Here is a 16,509-nt window from a genome sequence, read left to right as displayed (position 1 = left end):
TGCTGACTTACATACGTCTCCTCAGCATTCTGGGTCAAATCTCTCTAGTCTGACTATTTCCCAAAGTCTCTCTATCCCTGACATATGTCCCACCTACTGGTTTCTGCCTCAGCTCGTTGGCCATAAGCTTGTTTATTGACAGATGATGCTACTAAGAGATTCTCTTATATATACATGTAAATTGGAGGAGAAAAGTGGGGGTGAGTTAGGAGTTGAGCAGGTGAGGGTGTCCTGTAATCCCAGCACTCCAGAGCCTGGGGCAGGAGGTTCATAAGCAGGCTGGGCTGACTATATAACATAGCTGGGGATGAGGAGGATAAACATGTAAACCCATACCTGCATATGACTTAGAGGGAAACAGGTATAACAAATACAATGTGAGTATTATAATGGTGATACTAGAAAATGGAACAGTTTAACTTAGAATTTCAGTTTATTTAACAATTTAGCAGGCAGAAATGTTACCATTATGAGAATATTGAAGCAAACAACTATTTCACATCTAACCAGATATATTTGTTAGTAGATGTATGAAACACAGATATCTATGGGTCTGTTTGTTTGTTTGTTTGTTTTGTTTATGAGACAGGGTTTCTCTGTGTAGCCTTGGCTGTTCTGGAACTCACTCTGTAGACCAGACTGGTCTCAAACTCAGAAATCCGCCTGCCTCTGCCTCTCAAGTGCTGGGACTAAAGGTGTGCACCATCACACCCCGCTTATTTTATTTTTTACTTATTCACTTTACATCCTGATCGCTACCCCCCCTCCCCGCTTGCTTTCACCACCTCCCACAATTCTTGCCCATCTCTCTCCCCTTCTCCTTAGAGTGGGTGGGGGCTCCCCTGGGAATCCCTCCACTCTGGCACTTCAAGTCTGGGAGGATAGGTGCTTCCTGTCCCACTGAGGCCAGACAAGGCAGCCCAGCCAGAAGAACATAGCCCACGTACAGCAACAGCTTTTGGAATAGCCTCTGCTCCAGTTGTTTGGGACTCACATGATGATCAAGTTGCACATCTGCTATATATGTGAGGGAGTCCTAGGTCCAGCCTGTGTTTATTTAAATTTTTTTAATTACATTTATCTGTATATGGTGTGTGTGGAGGTCAAAGAACAATTTGAGGGAGTTGTTTCTCTCCTTCTATCATGGAGTTCTCAGATACTGAAATCAGATCATCAGACTGGGTGGTAAGCACCTTTTCCTGCTGACCCATTTTGCTTGCTTACCCACCCCCAATCTCTGTCCACCTCCCCCTTTGGTATTTTTTTCAGACAGTCTCATGTGGCCAAGACTTCCTTGAGTCATACTATGTAGCTGAGGATTCCTCTGAACTTTGACCCTTTGGCTTCAGCCACTCTAGTTGACACTGCATTTATTACAGAGTATAAAGTGTTGAGGTCAATGCCAGGGCTTTGTGTGTGTTAGCAAACACTGCCAACTGAGCTGCACCACCAAAGCTGGGAAGAATATAAGACTATTGAGTAAAAAGAATATTTTATTTAGAAGTAGTGTTATAAAGAAACGAAAGAATCTGAAAGCAAATACACTCTCAGTACTTGGGAAACGCAGGAGAATAAAAAGCTCAAAAGCAGCCCGGGTCACATCACAAACCTGTTTCCAACAACAAAGAACAAAAATATTACCACCAACATAAATAGCAGGATATATTATTTAGAAAAGAAAACGTTTAAAGTATTCTAAGCACATGCCCCTACCCCCACCCCACCTCCTGCCAAGGTATGGACAGTGTCACTATTTACCTTGGGATAGCCCCAATCAGAACCCTCCTGCCCAGCCTCTTAGAGTGTCGGGATTGGTGGGTACATGCCAGAAGGCCCTGCAAATCTGAGTTTGTCTTTTGTTGTTGTTATTGTTTTTCCTTTGAGACTCTATAAAATCCTGGCTGTCCTGAAACCCATTATGTAGACTAGATTGGCCTTGAACTTGAAGATGTCTGCGTGCCTCTACCTCTGCCTCCCTAATATTACCTGATTTGTTTTTTTATCTTTTTCCTCCCTACCCCAACACAGACTCTTACTATGTAGAACTGACTGGCCTGGACTCGAAGGGATCTGCTTCAGTCTCCTGAGTGCTGGGGTTAAAGGCCTGTGCCTGTCCATGAGTTTTCTGTGTGTGTTTGAATGCCATGGCATGTGTGTGGTTACAGGACAACTTTGTGGAGTTCACTTTCTCCCTTTCTCTTTCCATGGGTTCCAAGGATTGAACTCATGTAGTCCAGCTTCACAGCAAGAGCTTTCCTCTGTTGAGCTGTTTGTCAGCTGCAGACTTGTCACTTTAGATCATAGCATTCCACTCTGGTTCCTGAAGTCTTATTTTCATTTCATGATCAAAACCACATTTAGTCCATTTCTTACAAGTCCCTGTAGTCTTTACCAGTCTCACCACAGAACGCAGGTTACAAAAAAATGGGTGTGGCTCCTTTGTAATTCCAGTGTAGGGGAAGCAGAGACATACAGATCCTTTGGACTGACTGGCTAGCCTAGGCTATATGGTAAACTCCATGATAGAGCTTTTCTCAAAAAACAAGCTGAATAGCACCTAACGAGCAGTGCAGGAAGTTGTTCTATGGCCTTCTTAAACATGTGCACCTGGACATAGCACCAGCACCCTGCCCTTGTGCATGCAGCAGGGTTTGAATCCTTGTGAAGACTTTTCAGCGCTCAGCGGCCTTCTGTGTGGTGACCTATAAGGTTTGCTTATTTGTTACGTCTTTTGATCTGTATGATGGTCTTGAAAATAGAGGTGGTAGTCTTCTACTTAGACTGTTGTGCAAACAGTAGCAAAACACATTGCTGATTATCTTCTCTTGGAGATATGGAATTTTATAGCCCAGCCTTTTAAGGGGACAACCCTAAAAATCTGTACTAAGGAATTCATGAAAGTGTGTGTGTGCTGGGGTGGGCAACTGTGAAAAGTACAAGGAAAGTGGTTTACATGAAGCTGGAAAGTCTTGGGAGTTTTAAATTAACCCTGAAATAGTAAGAACTTCTCATTGTAGTTACAGAACACTTAACACAGCCAGTGGTAGGAGATACAACTAACTGCAAGAAGCCGTTTGCTTGTCAAGATTTTTGTCAAGGTACTACTATTATCAGCTATGTAGCTCCCCAAATATTTTCTACCATTCAGACTTTAGAATTGAAGTGAACCATACAGACTATTATTAAATCTTCCTTTATTTTGGATAAGCTAATAATGTCACTCAGTGAATGCTGATGTAATTACGGAACTGTACATAGTCACTTTATAAACACACTCTTTGTTGTAGTTGTGGTCATTGCTTTGTTTTTGAGACCAGGTCTCCCTCTCCCTCTCGAGCTCTGCCTGGCTTATAAATCACTATTGTATTTAGCCTCTGCTAGCCTTGGATCTGCTGTAGTTCTCACCCTGAGCCTCCCAACTGCTGGTAATTCCTGATGGGAGACACCATGCCTGGCTTTTTTTGGAGTTCTTTGATTAAAAGATATCCACATAAGGGTGGCTGGGGAGATGAATAAGACAGTGCTTGTGTTGTAAGCATGTAGATCTAAATTTTGGGTTCCTAGTTCATGTCTATAAACATGGAGATAGTAGAGACAGGAGAATCTCTCAGGCTTGCCTGGCTTGCTAGCCAATCTGAGAACTCTAGGTTCACTGAGAGAACTTGTCTCAAAAAATAAGGTGAAGAGACAAAGAAGACACCTGAGGTTGCACTCTAGTGTCTATATGCCAGTGTACACACATGCATGGTACAATCACACACACACATATACACACACACATGTATATATGTATATGTATATGAGCACATATACACAATAAAAATAAAGGAAAATATAAATCATTAGACCTGAGGTCGCTTAGTGACAGTTCATGGGTTCTATTCTCACCACTACAAAAACAAAACAATAAGTAGATATATATATATAAGCAAATTCCAGTTTCTCAGCAAAACATCCGATACACTCTCTGCAGGAGTGGGTCTGAAGTGGAGTAGATTCTCTCTTTTCTTTATGTGGATTCCAGAACTCAAGTTGTCAGCTGGTAGAGCAAGGTGCCTTATCCACAGAGTCAGTTTATTGGCTGGCCACAGGTCATTTTCCTAAATTTGGGTCCAGTGAAAGAACAAAAATGTTTTCAATAATTTAATTGAAATTAAATAAAAATTTCCACACTTTGAAAATAAGGAACTGAGCAGGGTGTGGTGGTGCACCCCTTTAATCCCAGCACTTGGGAGGCAGAGGCAGGTGGATTTCTGAGTTTAAGGCCAGCTTGGTCTACAAAGTGAGTTCCAGGACAGCCAGTGCTATATAGAGAAACCCTGTCTCGAAAGGGAGAGGGGGAAGGGGAGGGGGGAGAGAGAGAGAGAGAGAGAAGGAACTGGATTTAGCTCATTTTGAAAAGAAATGGACTCTTCAAGAGAATACACAGTTTTGCTATTAATGCTTGCCTTTAAAAAAAAACAGAACATGGGGCTGGAGAGATGGTCCAGTGATTAAGGGCTCTGGCTGCTCTTCCAGGGGAGCTGGGTTCAATTCTAAGCACCCACATGATGGGTGGTTCACAGGTGTCTGTTACTTCAGGGTTGGACACCTTTACACGGACATACATGCTGGCAAACCATAAAATAAAACAACAGAAGAAAATAAATGCGGGGTGGTGGTATATGCTTTTAATCCCAACACTTGGAGGCAGAGGCAGGTGGAGATCTGAGTTCAAGGTCAGCCTGGTCTACAGAGTGAGCTCCAGGAAAGCCAAGACAACCCAGAAAAACTGTTTGTTTTAAAAACAAACAAATAATAAAGTATTTAAAAAGTTGATTGTTACAAATTATTATTTGGTTATTGTAAGTGATATTCTTTGTGATAGGATCAGTCATTGATTGGAAATAAGTAAGGGGATTTTTTAAAAAAGAAACATGGTACAATCTCTTCCTGTTTATATTCTTTGGAGTCTGTCTCCCATTGTGACTTTGTTCCCTTGACCTGTGTATTTCCTTAATAGCATAATAATATAATTTAATAATGTAATCTACTTAATGCAAGCAGTAATTTCATCTTCAGGTTGGTTTGTAATTTGGATATTTTCCTTGAGTTAACTTTTGAGAAATTATAAGTGGTGGCTCTTTTGAGGCTTTTCTTCCCCTGGAGTTATTTTTCCTTGAGTTGGTTTATGTGCGGAAGGATAGATATTGGTGAGTCTATGAAGTCTTTAACAGGAAGCAAAATTTTGAGCTGAGCCACTTAGTTTTACTCATTGTTAACAGAACTCAATTCTTTAAACACTGAATATCTAAAGTTGTTTTCTAGACTTCTAGTTATTAATTATTTTTTTTTTCTTTTTTTTTTTCTTTTTTCCTTTTTTTCAAGATAGGGTTTCTCTGTGTAGCCCTGGCTGTCCTGGAACTCACTTTGTAGACCAGGCTGGCCTCGCACTCAGAAATCCACCTGCCTCTGCCCCCCACCCCCGAGTGCTGGGATTAAAGGCGTGTGCCACCATGCCCAGGATTATTATTTTAAAGTGGTCTTGAAACCCTGTCTCCTCAGGCTCCTTCCATAGTTCTTTTAGTGAAATAACAAAGCAAAACAATAGATCATTGTCTGGTTGATTCCATCTAATTTTTACTGTGATTTATTTAAGGAGTCCCATCTTAGACCCTGAATACTGATTTGCCAGAATGAATCTGTTAACTGAGAGATTGGAAGCTAGAGAGCTAGAGTTAGTTTTCTCCCTTTAACAGACTGACGTCCCGACCCATCCCCCGCCCCTGGGTTACTATTGAAGAGGAGATTGTTCTCAAGTAGCAGTACAAAAATCTCACACCCCATCTGACCAGTACAAAAACAGCTGCTGTAGCACAAAATGTCCTTCCTCCGTCCTCACTGAAATCGGGGGAGGGACAAAAGCCCAGTTGGTACTTTACCCCTGTCCTGTCTGCCTGCTAGAAGGCCTGTTTCCTACCCTGATGGTTTCTGCCTAACAAACCGTGTTTCTTTTTTACAGCATTATGATCCTGGACTTGTTGTGGTGATGGTAAACTTAGCAGTGGTAATTTTTATTTTCAGACTGAATTACTCCTTTTGTCATCAGTGCACCAATATGTTAGGCTTACTCTCTCTGTTGTAGCCTCATCCTTCTGCTTGGTCTTTTCATTTTCCTTTCCTTATGCAACTTGTCTGATCCTTGTTCATTGAAGGGTAATGTTAAGAAGGGATATATTTGTTCGAACTGCCAAAAAGAATCAGTTAAAATATTAAATTTTAATAGTCAAAACCTTGATTCTCCCACCCCCAGTGTAATGGGCACTAGCACTTGCTACTGCAATTTATAAATAAGTTAAACAAACTTTGACTGCCTTAGAAGGCAAAAGTACTAATGCAGAATTTATAAACAGGGGTTTACAGAGGTAAACAATTTGGTACAGAGGCACCAAAACTTTGTCGAATCTTTCAAGATAAATTCTGACCAATGGAAAAAGATTCTAAAATAAATTTCTTTGATGTTTCTTTTTAATTGTTTCATTGGACTATTTGCTTTTACCAGTAAATCCCTGACTGAGACGTTATGAAAGTGATATTGCACCTAGGAAGTCATTTTTATAACCTGTCTTCACTTTGGTCCTTTTGCTAGAGATTGCAGTCACTGCTCAATTATTATACCATTGGGCGGAGGGGACGAGCGCTGCACGTGCACGTGCTCTGTTATCTGGTAGTCCTGGACGCATCTACTAGAAGACTGTGTTCCAGAAGGGTTTATTATTTACTTTTTAAAAAAAGACTGTGATGATAATTGTTCGTTTCCTACCTATTTATTGTTTAAAAACAATAATAGGATCTCATTGATAAGCAGTTAAACTTCTGAGTGTCAATAATGGAATATTGTTGACGAGTAGTTAAATTTCCAGATTTGTTTTATCTGTATGATTTAAAGACCAAAAAAACCATTAATTCCATAAATATAAAGTGACCAGACACAAGTGCTGGTTAATTTTCATTTAATACTTCAGGACTCAAAACAAACCGATTTTTAAAAATTATTTTCTTTGATAATATCCAAGATTTAGCCTGATAAAACTCAAATTTCTTGCCCAAAGGTATAATATGTATATATCTATATATATGTATGTGTGTGTGTGTAACAAGAAAAACAAAACAAAAAACAACTGTTTACACCAGTCTGAGTGAAATGATGAGGGAAGTAAACATTGTGTTTTTTCACTAAAGGTGAACACTGGGTAAGGTAAGTCCTTTCCGTTACATCACAATGAAAAGCGCAAGTTGTGATGTAAAACAGCTGTGGTAGTAAAGTGCTTGTCTGCCCCATTTTGCTTTGTTTGGCTGGTTATGAGTGAATTAAATATATATTTACTTTTTAAAAATCTCCAGCATAGATCAATTAGTTGAAAGTCAATTTTCTTCGCAACTAGTCCTTTTCACAGCTTGCCACTTACCTCCCGCAACCAGTTGTTGAATCAAACCAGGCTTGTCCTTAAGGGCAAGTAGCTGTCGTTTTTTTATGTAAAAATTTCTTTTGATTGGAAAGTGTCTTTCAAAAAACAAAAGTTAAACATATACTGATATATCGTTTCTTCTGTTGTTTAAAATGCATTCCCCCCCACCCCTCATTCAAGCATTTAAGATATTCATCACCAGTTTAAGGGATAGACGGGATGCTTTCGGAACAAAATTGTGATTGTATACTGGAGGACCAGGAGTTCATGGTCATCCTCTCTTACTTACTGAGTTTGAGGCCAGCCTGGACTACATGAGACCCTGCCTTATTAAAACAGACAAACAAAAAAAAGAAACTTGTAAAGTTCTTTATTGTCAACTCCCATTGACGGATCCCCTCACTTAGCTTTGCCATAAGGACCCGGAATTCTCTCCAGCTGGGCCTACCACTGAGGGCTGTTGGGTTTAATCCAGGAAAGGAGGGATCGGATGGAAGCTGTGAGAATGGCTTTTGTTTGGTTCACTGTAGCTTTCTGGTCTCTGCACTTCAGGCAAGATCTAACCACCCAGACCTAATGTTTAAGTGAACTATTAGCCTAATTTTATGTCTCAACTTAATTCTGTGTTCCTGTTACAGGGAGAACAGACCCTATTCCAATCGTTGTCAAGTATGATGTCATGGGCATGGGTCGAATGGAAATGGAGGTAAATTGATCTCATTAAGACTAATTTTATGGAATATATAAAATTGCCATTAACTTCCAAGTTAAATGTCAGTATAAGTGTATACTTACCAGATTGAGCATAATTAATTTTTCTTTGACCAATTAAAAGTGTATTTGATGTTTTCATTTTGTGCTGTTTTTGAAGCACTGAGGATGTAAATGATGCCCCTGTAGAGGAGTTTTCTGGTGTTGTACAGTACAGAAAGATCAATCAGGTCAGGCTCTGGCACTCGTTTAATGGACAGTGTTGCCCTGTGCTTAAAGCACTGCTGTAGTAGATGCTCTGCCCATGCAGGGTTATATATATCTGTTACCTACAGTACCTTCATTTTATTGTCTGAAATACTGTCTTCATTTCATTCTAATTCCTTGGAAGTAAATCTTGAGCTGAAATCTTGTAATCAGCAGGTGGGTGTATTGGCAAACATCAGGAAAGAGATTAAGGAACTTTGCTTTCTGTTCTCTGTGACATGACAGTAAAGCAAGAACTAGCTGAGGGAAAAAACAAGTTCCATGCTATCAAACACTATGCTTGTGCAAATGACATTTTCATAGTTAGTCTTGGGTTCTTTAGGAAATAAGAATAAATGTGTCTATTTTTGTCAAGCTGGATTATGCCGAGGATGCTACCGAACGGCGTCGTGTCCTAGAAGTAGAAAAAGAAGACACAGAGGAGCTGAGGCAGAAGTACAAGGTGACGTAAACAAAGTCATTGTTGTTGAGAACATTCATACAGAAGAGAAAAGAAACTCATTTTTGGTGAAAAGGGTCTCCCTGACTGATAGCATTTGTTTACATTTAATAGTGATTTGTGATAATCTTATTGCCTCAGTGAAAACTGAAATACCTACTCCCTATGTATGTTGGGGAAATTGCATTAATGTTTGAAAGTATTAGTCCTAGGTAGCATACAGAAAGTCAGGCAGTAGCAGGAAAATGATGGTTGAGTCCTTGGAGGCTTTCCTTTTTAAAAAGAAAATGGGTAAGAGGGAAGAGGGGAACATTCATTTTATGTGTAATGCCACAGTGTGTATAGAAGTCAGAGAACAACTTCCACCCAGAGAGCAAACACAGATCCTCTGGCTTGGCAGCAGGAGGCCTTACCTGCTCAGCAGTCTCCTCTAGCCTGAGCTAAACTATTGTTTCTTGTGACAAATTAAGAATTTTCTTGTTCATTGTTAATTGCACTCAGCCCTAAAGTTCCCCTCCCCACCCCCACCCCCCATCTCCGTCTCTCTATTTTTTTATTTTATTTATTTATTTTTGTTTTTCGAGACAGGGTTTCTCTGTGTAGTCCTGGCTGTCCTAGAACTCACTCTGTAGACCAGGCTGGCTTCAAACTCAGAAATCCGCCTGCCTCTGCCTCCCGAGTGCTGGGATTAAAGGTGTGCGCCACCACACCCAGCCTCTGTCTCTCTTTCTATGCCCCCCTCCCGCCCCCCGCAATGTGGACATCACAGTGAATTCTTTTTCTCTTTAATGGGGTGGGTATGGAGGTGGTGCTTGCCACTGTATATGTAAGGAGGGTAAAGGACAACTTTGGGGAGTCAGTTCTTACCACGTGAGACAAATGATATTTTATTTACATATATGTCTGTGCCACATGTGTACCTGGTACCTTCAAAGTCTACAAGTGGGCTTTAAATCCCTGGAACTTACAGTTCAGATGTTTGGAAGGTACTATGTAGGTGCTGGGAACCAGACCTGGATTCTCTGCAATAGTGCTTCTAAATACTGGGCCATCTCTCTAGTCCAGAATAGTTTCCTTTTTAAAGGACTATTCATAATAAACTTCAGCTTAGAACATGTAAGTTAAGCATTCAGAAATAAAATAGGCAAATTAGAAGATAAAAAATAGAGCTCGGGGGGGCTGGTGAGATGGCCCAATGGGTAAGAGCACTGACTGCTCTTCCAAAGGTCCTGAGTTCAATTCCCAGCAACCACATGGTAGCTCACAACCATCCGTAACGAGATCTGCTGCCCTCTTCTGGTGTGTCTGAAGACAGCTACAGTGTACTTACAGATAACAATAAATAAATCTAAAAAAAAAAAAAAAAANAAANAAAANAAATAGATCTCATTGAGATAATCCTATAGAAAGAGCTGTATCTGTGCTTCCACAGTCCTGAGTTCAATTCCCAGCAACCACATAGTGGCTCACAACCATCTATAATTAGATCTGGTGCCCTCTTGCTGGCAGGCAGAGTTCTGTATACATAATAAGTAAATCTTAAAAAGAAAATAAAGATTATCCTATAAAAGCTGTTTTTTGGTTGTGATACTTAAGGTGAAAATGGAAAAAAGGGGATTTGTTATAAAACTAAAAAACAAAACAAAACCTACCGTATAAAGGGGAAGTAGAGCCGTAGCCTGCCTACTCAGTCAAGCATCTGTTAAAGGCCCTTCAGAGTCTCAGTGCTTGGAAGTGCCTATAAATTTAGCCTAGGTATCTAGACTTCCCTCAGTAGTATGGAATAGAGAAAGGGATGGCATACTAGTTGGAGACAATAAAAATGTTCTGTCAGTCTTGAAAACCAAAGATCTATTATTTCCTTTCATTGTTAAGATAGATAATAATAGAGTAAAATTAAGGTAATTATCATTTTACAGACTTAAAGATTAAAAAATAACCAAGACTGGGGTGATAGCAATCCTAGAAGGACTCCTGGAATCCAGGAGGTATCGGGGTGCACACCTGTCTTCCTGGCAGTCAAGTAGCAGACAAGGTTCTAGACATGATGGCACTTAGGGACAGGAGGCAGGAGAACTGCCAAAACTTTGAGGACAAGACTGACTTGGAAAGCAATGGTTAGCAGATGTCCATGTATAAAGCCCTTAGTACAGCAACCTGACTTCATGTTACACCATGCCAGATGTGGCAGCACATGCTGTAATGCACAGGAGGCAGTGACAGGATGACCCCTGGAAGCTCGGGACCATCTAGCATGTCCATACAGTGAGAGATCTTCCCCACACAATGTAGGAGTTGAGGATTGACACCCCAGGTTGTTTTCTGACCTCATTGCACTCACATATATTGAACATACACAACAAAACAAATACTTAAAATTTTTTTAATGTATAGAGAGATGGCTCAGTGGTTAAGAGTACTAGCTATGCCGGGCGTGGTGGCGCACGCCTTTAATCCCAGCTCTCGGGAGGCAGAGGCAGGCGGATTTCTGAGTTCGAGGCCAGCCTGGTCTACTAAGTGAGTTCCAGGACAGCCAAGGGCTATACAGAAAAACCCAAAAAAAAAAAAAAAAAAAAAAGAGTACTGGCTACTATTCCAGAGGACCTGAATTCAATTCCCAGCACCCACATGGCAGCTTACAACCATCTATGATTCCAGCCCTAGGGTTCCTGTGCTATTTAGCCTCCACAGGAACTTCATGCAGGTGGTACCTTGACACACTCAGCAAGCACTCATACATATGAAATAAAAAATGGAAGATGCCCCCCCCCCCAAATGGAAGATGTGTGCTGCTATTTGGGGGTTCTAGTGCTATCTAGGCTCACTTTTTTTGTTTTGTTTTTTGTTTTTTTTGGGTTTTTTATTTTGTTTTTGGTTTTTGGGTTTTTTTTGGTGGTGGTGGTTGATTCAAGTCAGGGTTTCTCTTTAGCCCTGGCTATCCTGGGCCTGACTGCCCTCAAACTCAGAAATTGGCCTGCCTCTACCTCCTAAGGGCTTGAATTAAAGGTGTGCGCCACCATACTTGCCTAGGTTCTTTATGTTTGTTTGTTTATTTGTTTATTTTTTTAAAGGTTTCTCTGTATAGCCTTGGCTGTCTTGGAATAGAACGTGCTCAGTAGACCAGGCTGGCTTCAAACTCAGATCTACCTGTCCCTGCTTCCCAAGTGCTATGATTAAAGGCATGCACTATCCAACCAGCCTGACCTAGGTTCATTTTTAAATGAATTAGAAATTGCAGAAGAGTTATAAATTTAGAGCTTATTTTGTTTTTTTTAAGACTGAAATGACTGTACATGAAGAGCTTGGCATTTCCACTGCTCATTTTTAAACCCGATCAGTCATGGGTAGAAACTGCAGGAAGGAGGCTGCAGAGATGGCTTAGTGGTTAAGAGCACTGACTGTTCTTCCAGAGGTCCTGAGTTCAATACCCTGCATCCACATGGTGGCTCACAACCATCTGTAATGAGATCTGATGACCTCTTCTGATGTGTCTGAAGACAGCAACAGTGTACTCACACACATAAAATAAATAAATCTGAAAGGAAGGAAGGAAGGAAGAAGCAAAACTGCAGGAAGTGCCTGTGGAGCACAGTTTGTTTACAGGACAAAATTACTAGACTACTTGACTTTCTCTTCCCTCCAGATTGTCTTACCTGGCTGATCCTTTTTCGAACTTATAACATTTTTGTGTGTGTCTTTATTTTTACAGATTTTTAATTACCTGTATTTGCTCTGTTTGTCTGTGCGTGACCAAGTCCATTTCCATGTCTGTCCACATGTATTGCCACACAGGCCCAGGAAGGTCAGAGGACAATCTCCTTCTACCATGTAGGGCTCACAGATTGCACTCAGGTTTGATGCCAAGTGCTTTTATCCACTGAGCCACTATACTGTCCTATTCCTGTTTTTAAGTACTGAGCCATAATAACATACCTATCATCCAAAAATGTGGCTGACTAAGAAAGGATGACTGCCTCAAGGTCAAGGCAAGCTTCAGCTACGTAATGAATTTTAGGTCATCCTGGGCTGTGAGTGACTGTCTCAAAGCAGTAACACATCCACCCTCATACACTGAAAAGGATAGCATGTCCTAGTTACTCAAGAGTCTCTTACCAGATAGCGGGTGCATGTGTGCCCATAGTGCATGTGGCTGTGAAGGCAGTGGGGTCAACCTTTGTGCTATTTTTCAGGTACTGTCCTTGGGTTTTTGTTCTTTGGTTAGCATGACTATTCTATAAGAATAATATGGAGTATTGGACTGTTCTGCTAGAGAATCTGAGCTGGTTTCTAAAACCCACAACCACCTGTAACTCCAGCTCCAAGGGAACCCATTGCCCTCTCTAGTCCCCTTGCACACCTGCACACAAAACATACTCACTACAAACAAAGCACACACACGTATGTAAATAAAAATAAATCTGAGCCGGGCATGGTGGCGCACGCCTTTAATCCCAGCACTTGGGAGGCAGAGGCAGGCGAATTTCTGAGTTCGAGGCCAGCCTGGTCTACAAAGTGAGTTCCAGGACAGCCAGAGCTACACAGAGAAACCCTGTCTCGATAAATAAATAAATAAATAAATAAATCTTTATGAGGCTGAAGAGATAACTTAGAGGATAATAGCACTTACTTATTCTCACAAAGGACCTGAATTCTGTTCCCAGAATCAACGTGGCAAGTCACAACTTCCTGCAACTCCATTTCACAGACTCCTGCACACACAGTTATAAATTATTACATGTAACAAGTAAAATAAGTAATAAATGAGTGGTTTTTTAATGTTGGGTCTCAAGATGTAGCTTACTTTTTTATTTTATAAACATGGAATAGGTTTAAAGGGTATTTTTTAAAAATTAATTTTTTTATATAAATATACTGTAGCTGTCTTCAGATATACCAGATGAGGGCATCAGATCGCATTACAGATGGTTGTGAGCCACCATGTGGTTGCTGGGAATTGAACTCAGGACCTCGGGAAAAGCAGTCAGTGCTCTTAACCGCTGAGCCATCTCTCCAGCCCTAAAGAGTATGTTTTAATGTAAAGTTAAAAGGTGAACTAATTTTCCCCATACATAGAACATAAAATTAAACTTAAAAACATAATTTTTGGTTAAATAACCAGGCATTGAATTTGGGGCCTCAAATGTGTTAGGCTGTGTACTCGGCCACTGAGCTGCACCCTAGTCTGAGAATCCTTTTATGGCTTACAGCTGAAAATCCTTAGACTATCAAAACACCTGAAAAAAAATGGTAAAGGGTAACTTTAAGTAAGCATTCAGGAGGCAGAGACAGGTGGATCTCTTGTGAGTTTGAGGCCAGCCTATTCTACAGACTGAGTTACAGGACAACCAGGGCTACACAGAGAAACCCTGTCTCAGAAAGCTTACAAGGAAGGAGGGAGGGAGAGAACGAACAAATGAATGAATGAATGAATGAATGAGAATCAGGCTAGGAAGAAATTAACAGGCCAAAATTAGATAAGGTAACATAACTGCTGAATTTGTTTTGGATATGGCATTTTGACCAGCTGACAAACTTTACATTTTAGTTTTAAGTCCACAGGGAAGATTTAGGGGAAAAAGAAGTTGTTTTCTGTGTAGAGAATATAATAGATACTCCGGTGGCTGGGACCCTAATAAACTATTGTCATAAATGTTGACACCACAGCTTAGCAAGTCTTAGCATCTACTTTCCTGCAGAAGGGCTAGTAGAAAAAAATTAGCATCTTCAGGCAGCCCGTTGCTCTCTTGCAGTATCATTGCAAAAATAGTCTAAAATCCCTTAAACAGAACAGGTGGCAAAGGGGTCAAGCAAGGGTCAAGGTCATAAGCACCCTAGCTAGGCAAGACTTTTACCACTGAGCTGCATACTCAGCCTTTGCTATACATACAAAGGTAATTGATTTAGCAAACATTGTAACCAATTGAGATAATCACGTAATGCTCCCATTCCCTTATTAATAGGATATGTTTCACTGACTTTTTTTTTCTTTATGTTGAACCTTGAGTCCTTTTGGATAAATCTAATTCCTCTTGATCCTGGTTAGTATATGCTTTATTCCAACTGTTAGTTTAAAAGTTAAAAAAGGAATTATAATGGAGCTAGAGAGATGTCTTAACAGTAAAGGGCACCTGCTATTCTTGAAGAGAACCTGGATTCATTTCCCAGTACCGACATGGCAACTCACAACTGCCTATAACTCCACTCCATGGGGGTCTAAACACCCTCTCTTGGCTTCTGTCGGCATCAACACATACATATCACATAGACATAAATGCAAGCAAACATTCAAAATAACAGTATCTTTTAAAGATGAATAAAATGGTGGGACATGATGACACAGATATTTGCTGTATGACCCTGGCTAATTCAGTAATCTCTATGTACTAGGGATAGCTTTTAACTCAAGACACTCTTGTCAGCCTGGGGTGTCTTGAACAGGTAACACCACTGTGCCTGATTAAATTGTGTCTTATATTTTGGTCAAGGACAAAATAGAGAATGCTATAGAATCTTGTCTACAGTATTGCCAAAAGGGAAATAAAATTTCACTCTCCTGAACACTTGTTAGAACACACACAAATTGTTACCCTACCAAATTTCGCCTTGCATTCTATCTGGTTTTTACTGGTGCCATTGAATTTTCTAGAAAGCTATTTTTCTCTCTGCTTGGATAGTAGCTATCTAAATCCTACTGAGTTGGCTTTTTTCTTTTGTGGTTCTTAACAGGATTATGTTGACAAAGAAAAGGCAATTGCAAAAGCCTTAGAAGATCTCAGAGCCAACTTTTACTGTGAACTTTGTGATAAACAGTATCAGAAACATCAGGAATTTGACAACCACATCAATTCTTATGATCATGCACACAAGCAGGTAAGGAATAACTAACTACTCGGTACCAAGGAAGAAGGCTCTTGATTGTTAACAACTGTAGGCGTTTATGGGTGTGACTGGCTTCTTTATCAGCCAGTCTTTATTTTGTACCTGATACTCTTGATTCCCCCCCCCCCCACCCACCATGGGAGCTTTCCCAACACAACATCCCTGACAGTCCACCACTATTTTAAGTAGCATAATGGGTTGTGAATTTCTCAAACCTGAAGTAATGCTTTAAGTAGTTTTTTTCAATATGGCGATTGATCTGAGGACCACTGGGAGAGCTTACATCAGTTTCTCCCTTCCTCAACATGTGAAACTTTTTTTAAAGAGTTCTCGTAGACTGTGTTCTCCTGAATTCTGCATATATAAGAATTCAAGTTTTATTGGCTACTATTTTTTATCAGTAGGTCATTTTGTACTCCATATGCCTTGAAAAGTAACTTAAATCCTGATGAAAAAATTAAAATACAATAAAATTAGACACTGTCTTAACAACAACAAGCCACTTTGTCTTAATAAGTCTCTACTATGAGGAAATGTGAAACACCTTGACCAAAAGCAACTTAGAGAGGGCAGGGTTGGTATCCTAGGTAAGAGTTCATCACTGGGCCTGGTGAGATGGCTCAGTGGGTAAGAGCACCCGACTGCTCTTCCAAAGGTCTGGAGTTCAAATCCCAGCAACCACATGGTTGCTCAAAACCATTTGTAACAAGATCTGACTCCCTCTTCTGGAGTGTCTGAAGACAGCTACAGTGTACTTACATATAA

The 16,509-nt window shown here is 40.4% G+C and overlaps 1 protein-coding gene across 3 annotated transcripts in view; it reads left to right on the top strand.

Moving 5' to 3' along the window:
• The window catches only part of Gpatch8 (G-patch domain containing 8), a 77,010-nt gene that overhangs the window by 39,797 nt on the left and 20,704 nt on the right, over window positions 1-16,509 (top strand). The window contains exons 1-4 of one of the 3 annotated variants that reach the window (XM_029483228.1): window positions 6,014-6,046; window positions 8,087-8,154; window positions 8,782-8,868; window positions 15,592-15,735. In XM_029483228.1, the coding sequence (XP_029339088.1) occupies window positions 8,128-8,154; window positions 8,782-8,868; window positions 15,592-15,735 (258 nt within the window). In that variant the 5' untranslated portion in view covers window positions 6,014-6,046; window positions 8,087-8,127. Of the gene's footprint in view, window positions 1-6,013; window positions 6,047-6,072; window positions 8,155-8,781; window positions 8,869-15,591; window positions 15,736-16,509 lie in introns of those variants that run through there. The other 2 variants (XM_021177201.2, XM_029483229.1) reach the window with 2 other exon arrangements.

This window comes from Mus caroli, chromosome 11 (genome assembly GCF_900094665.2).
Source record: "Mus caroli chromosome 11, CAROLI_EIJ_v1.1, whole genome shotgun sequence".
Taxonomy (NCBI): Eukaryota; Metazoa; Chordata; class Mammalia; order Rodentia; family Muridae; genus Mus; species Mus caroli.
This window is presented reverse-complemented; position numbering and strand designations above follow the sequence as displayed.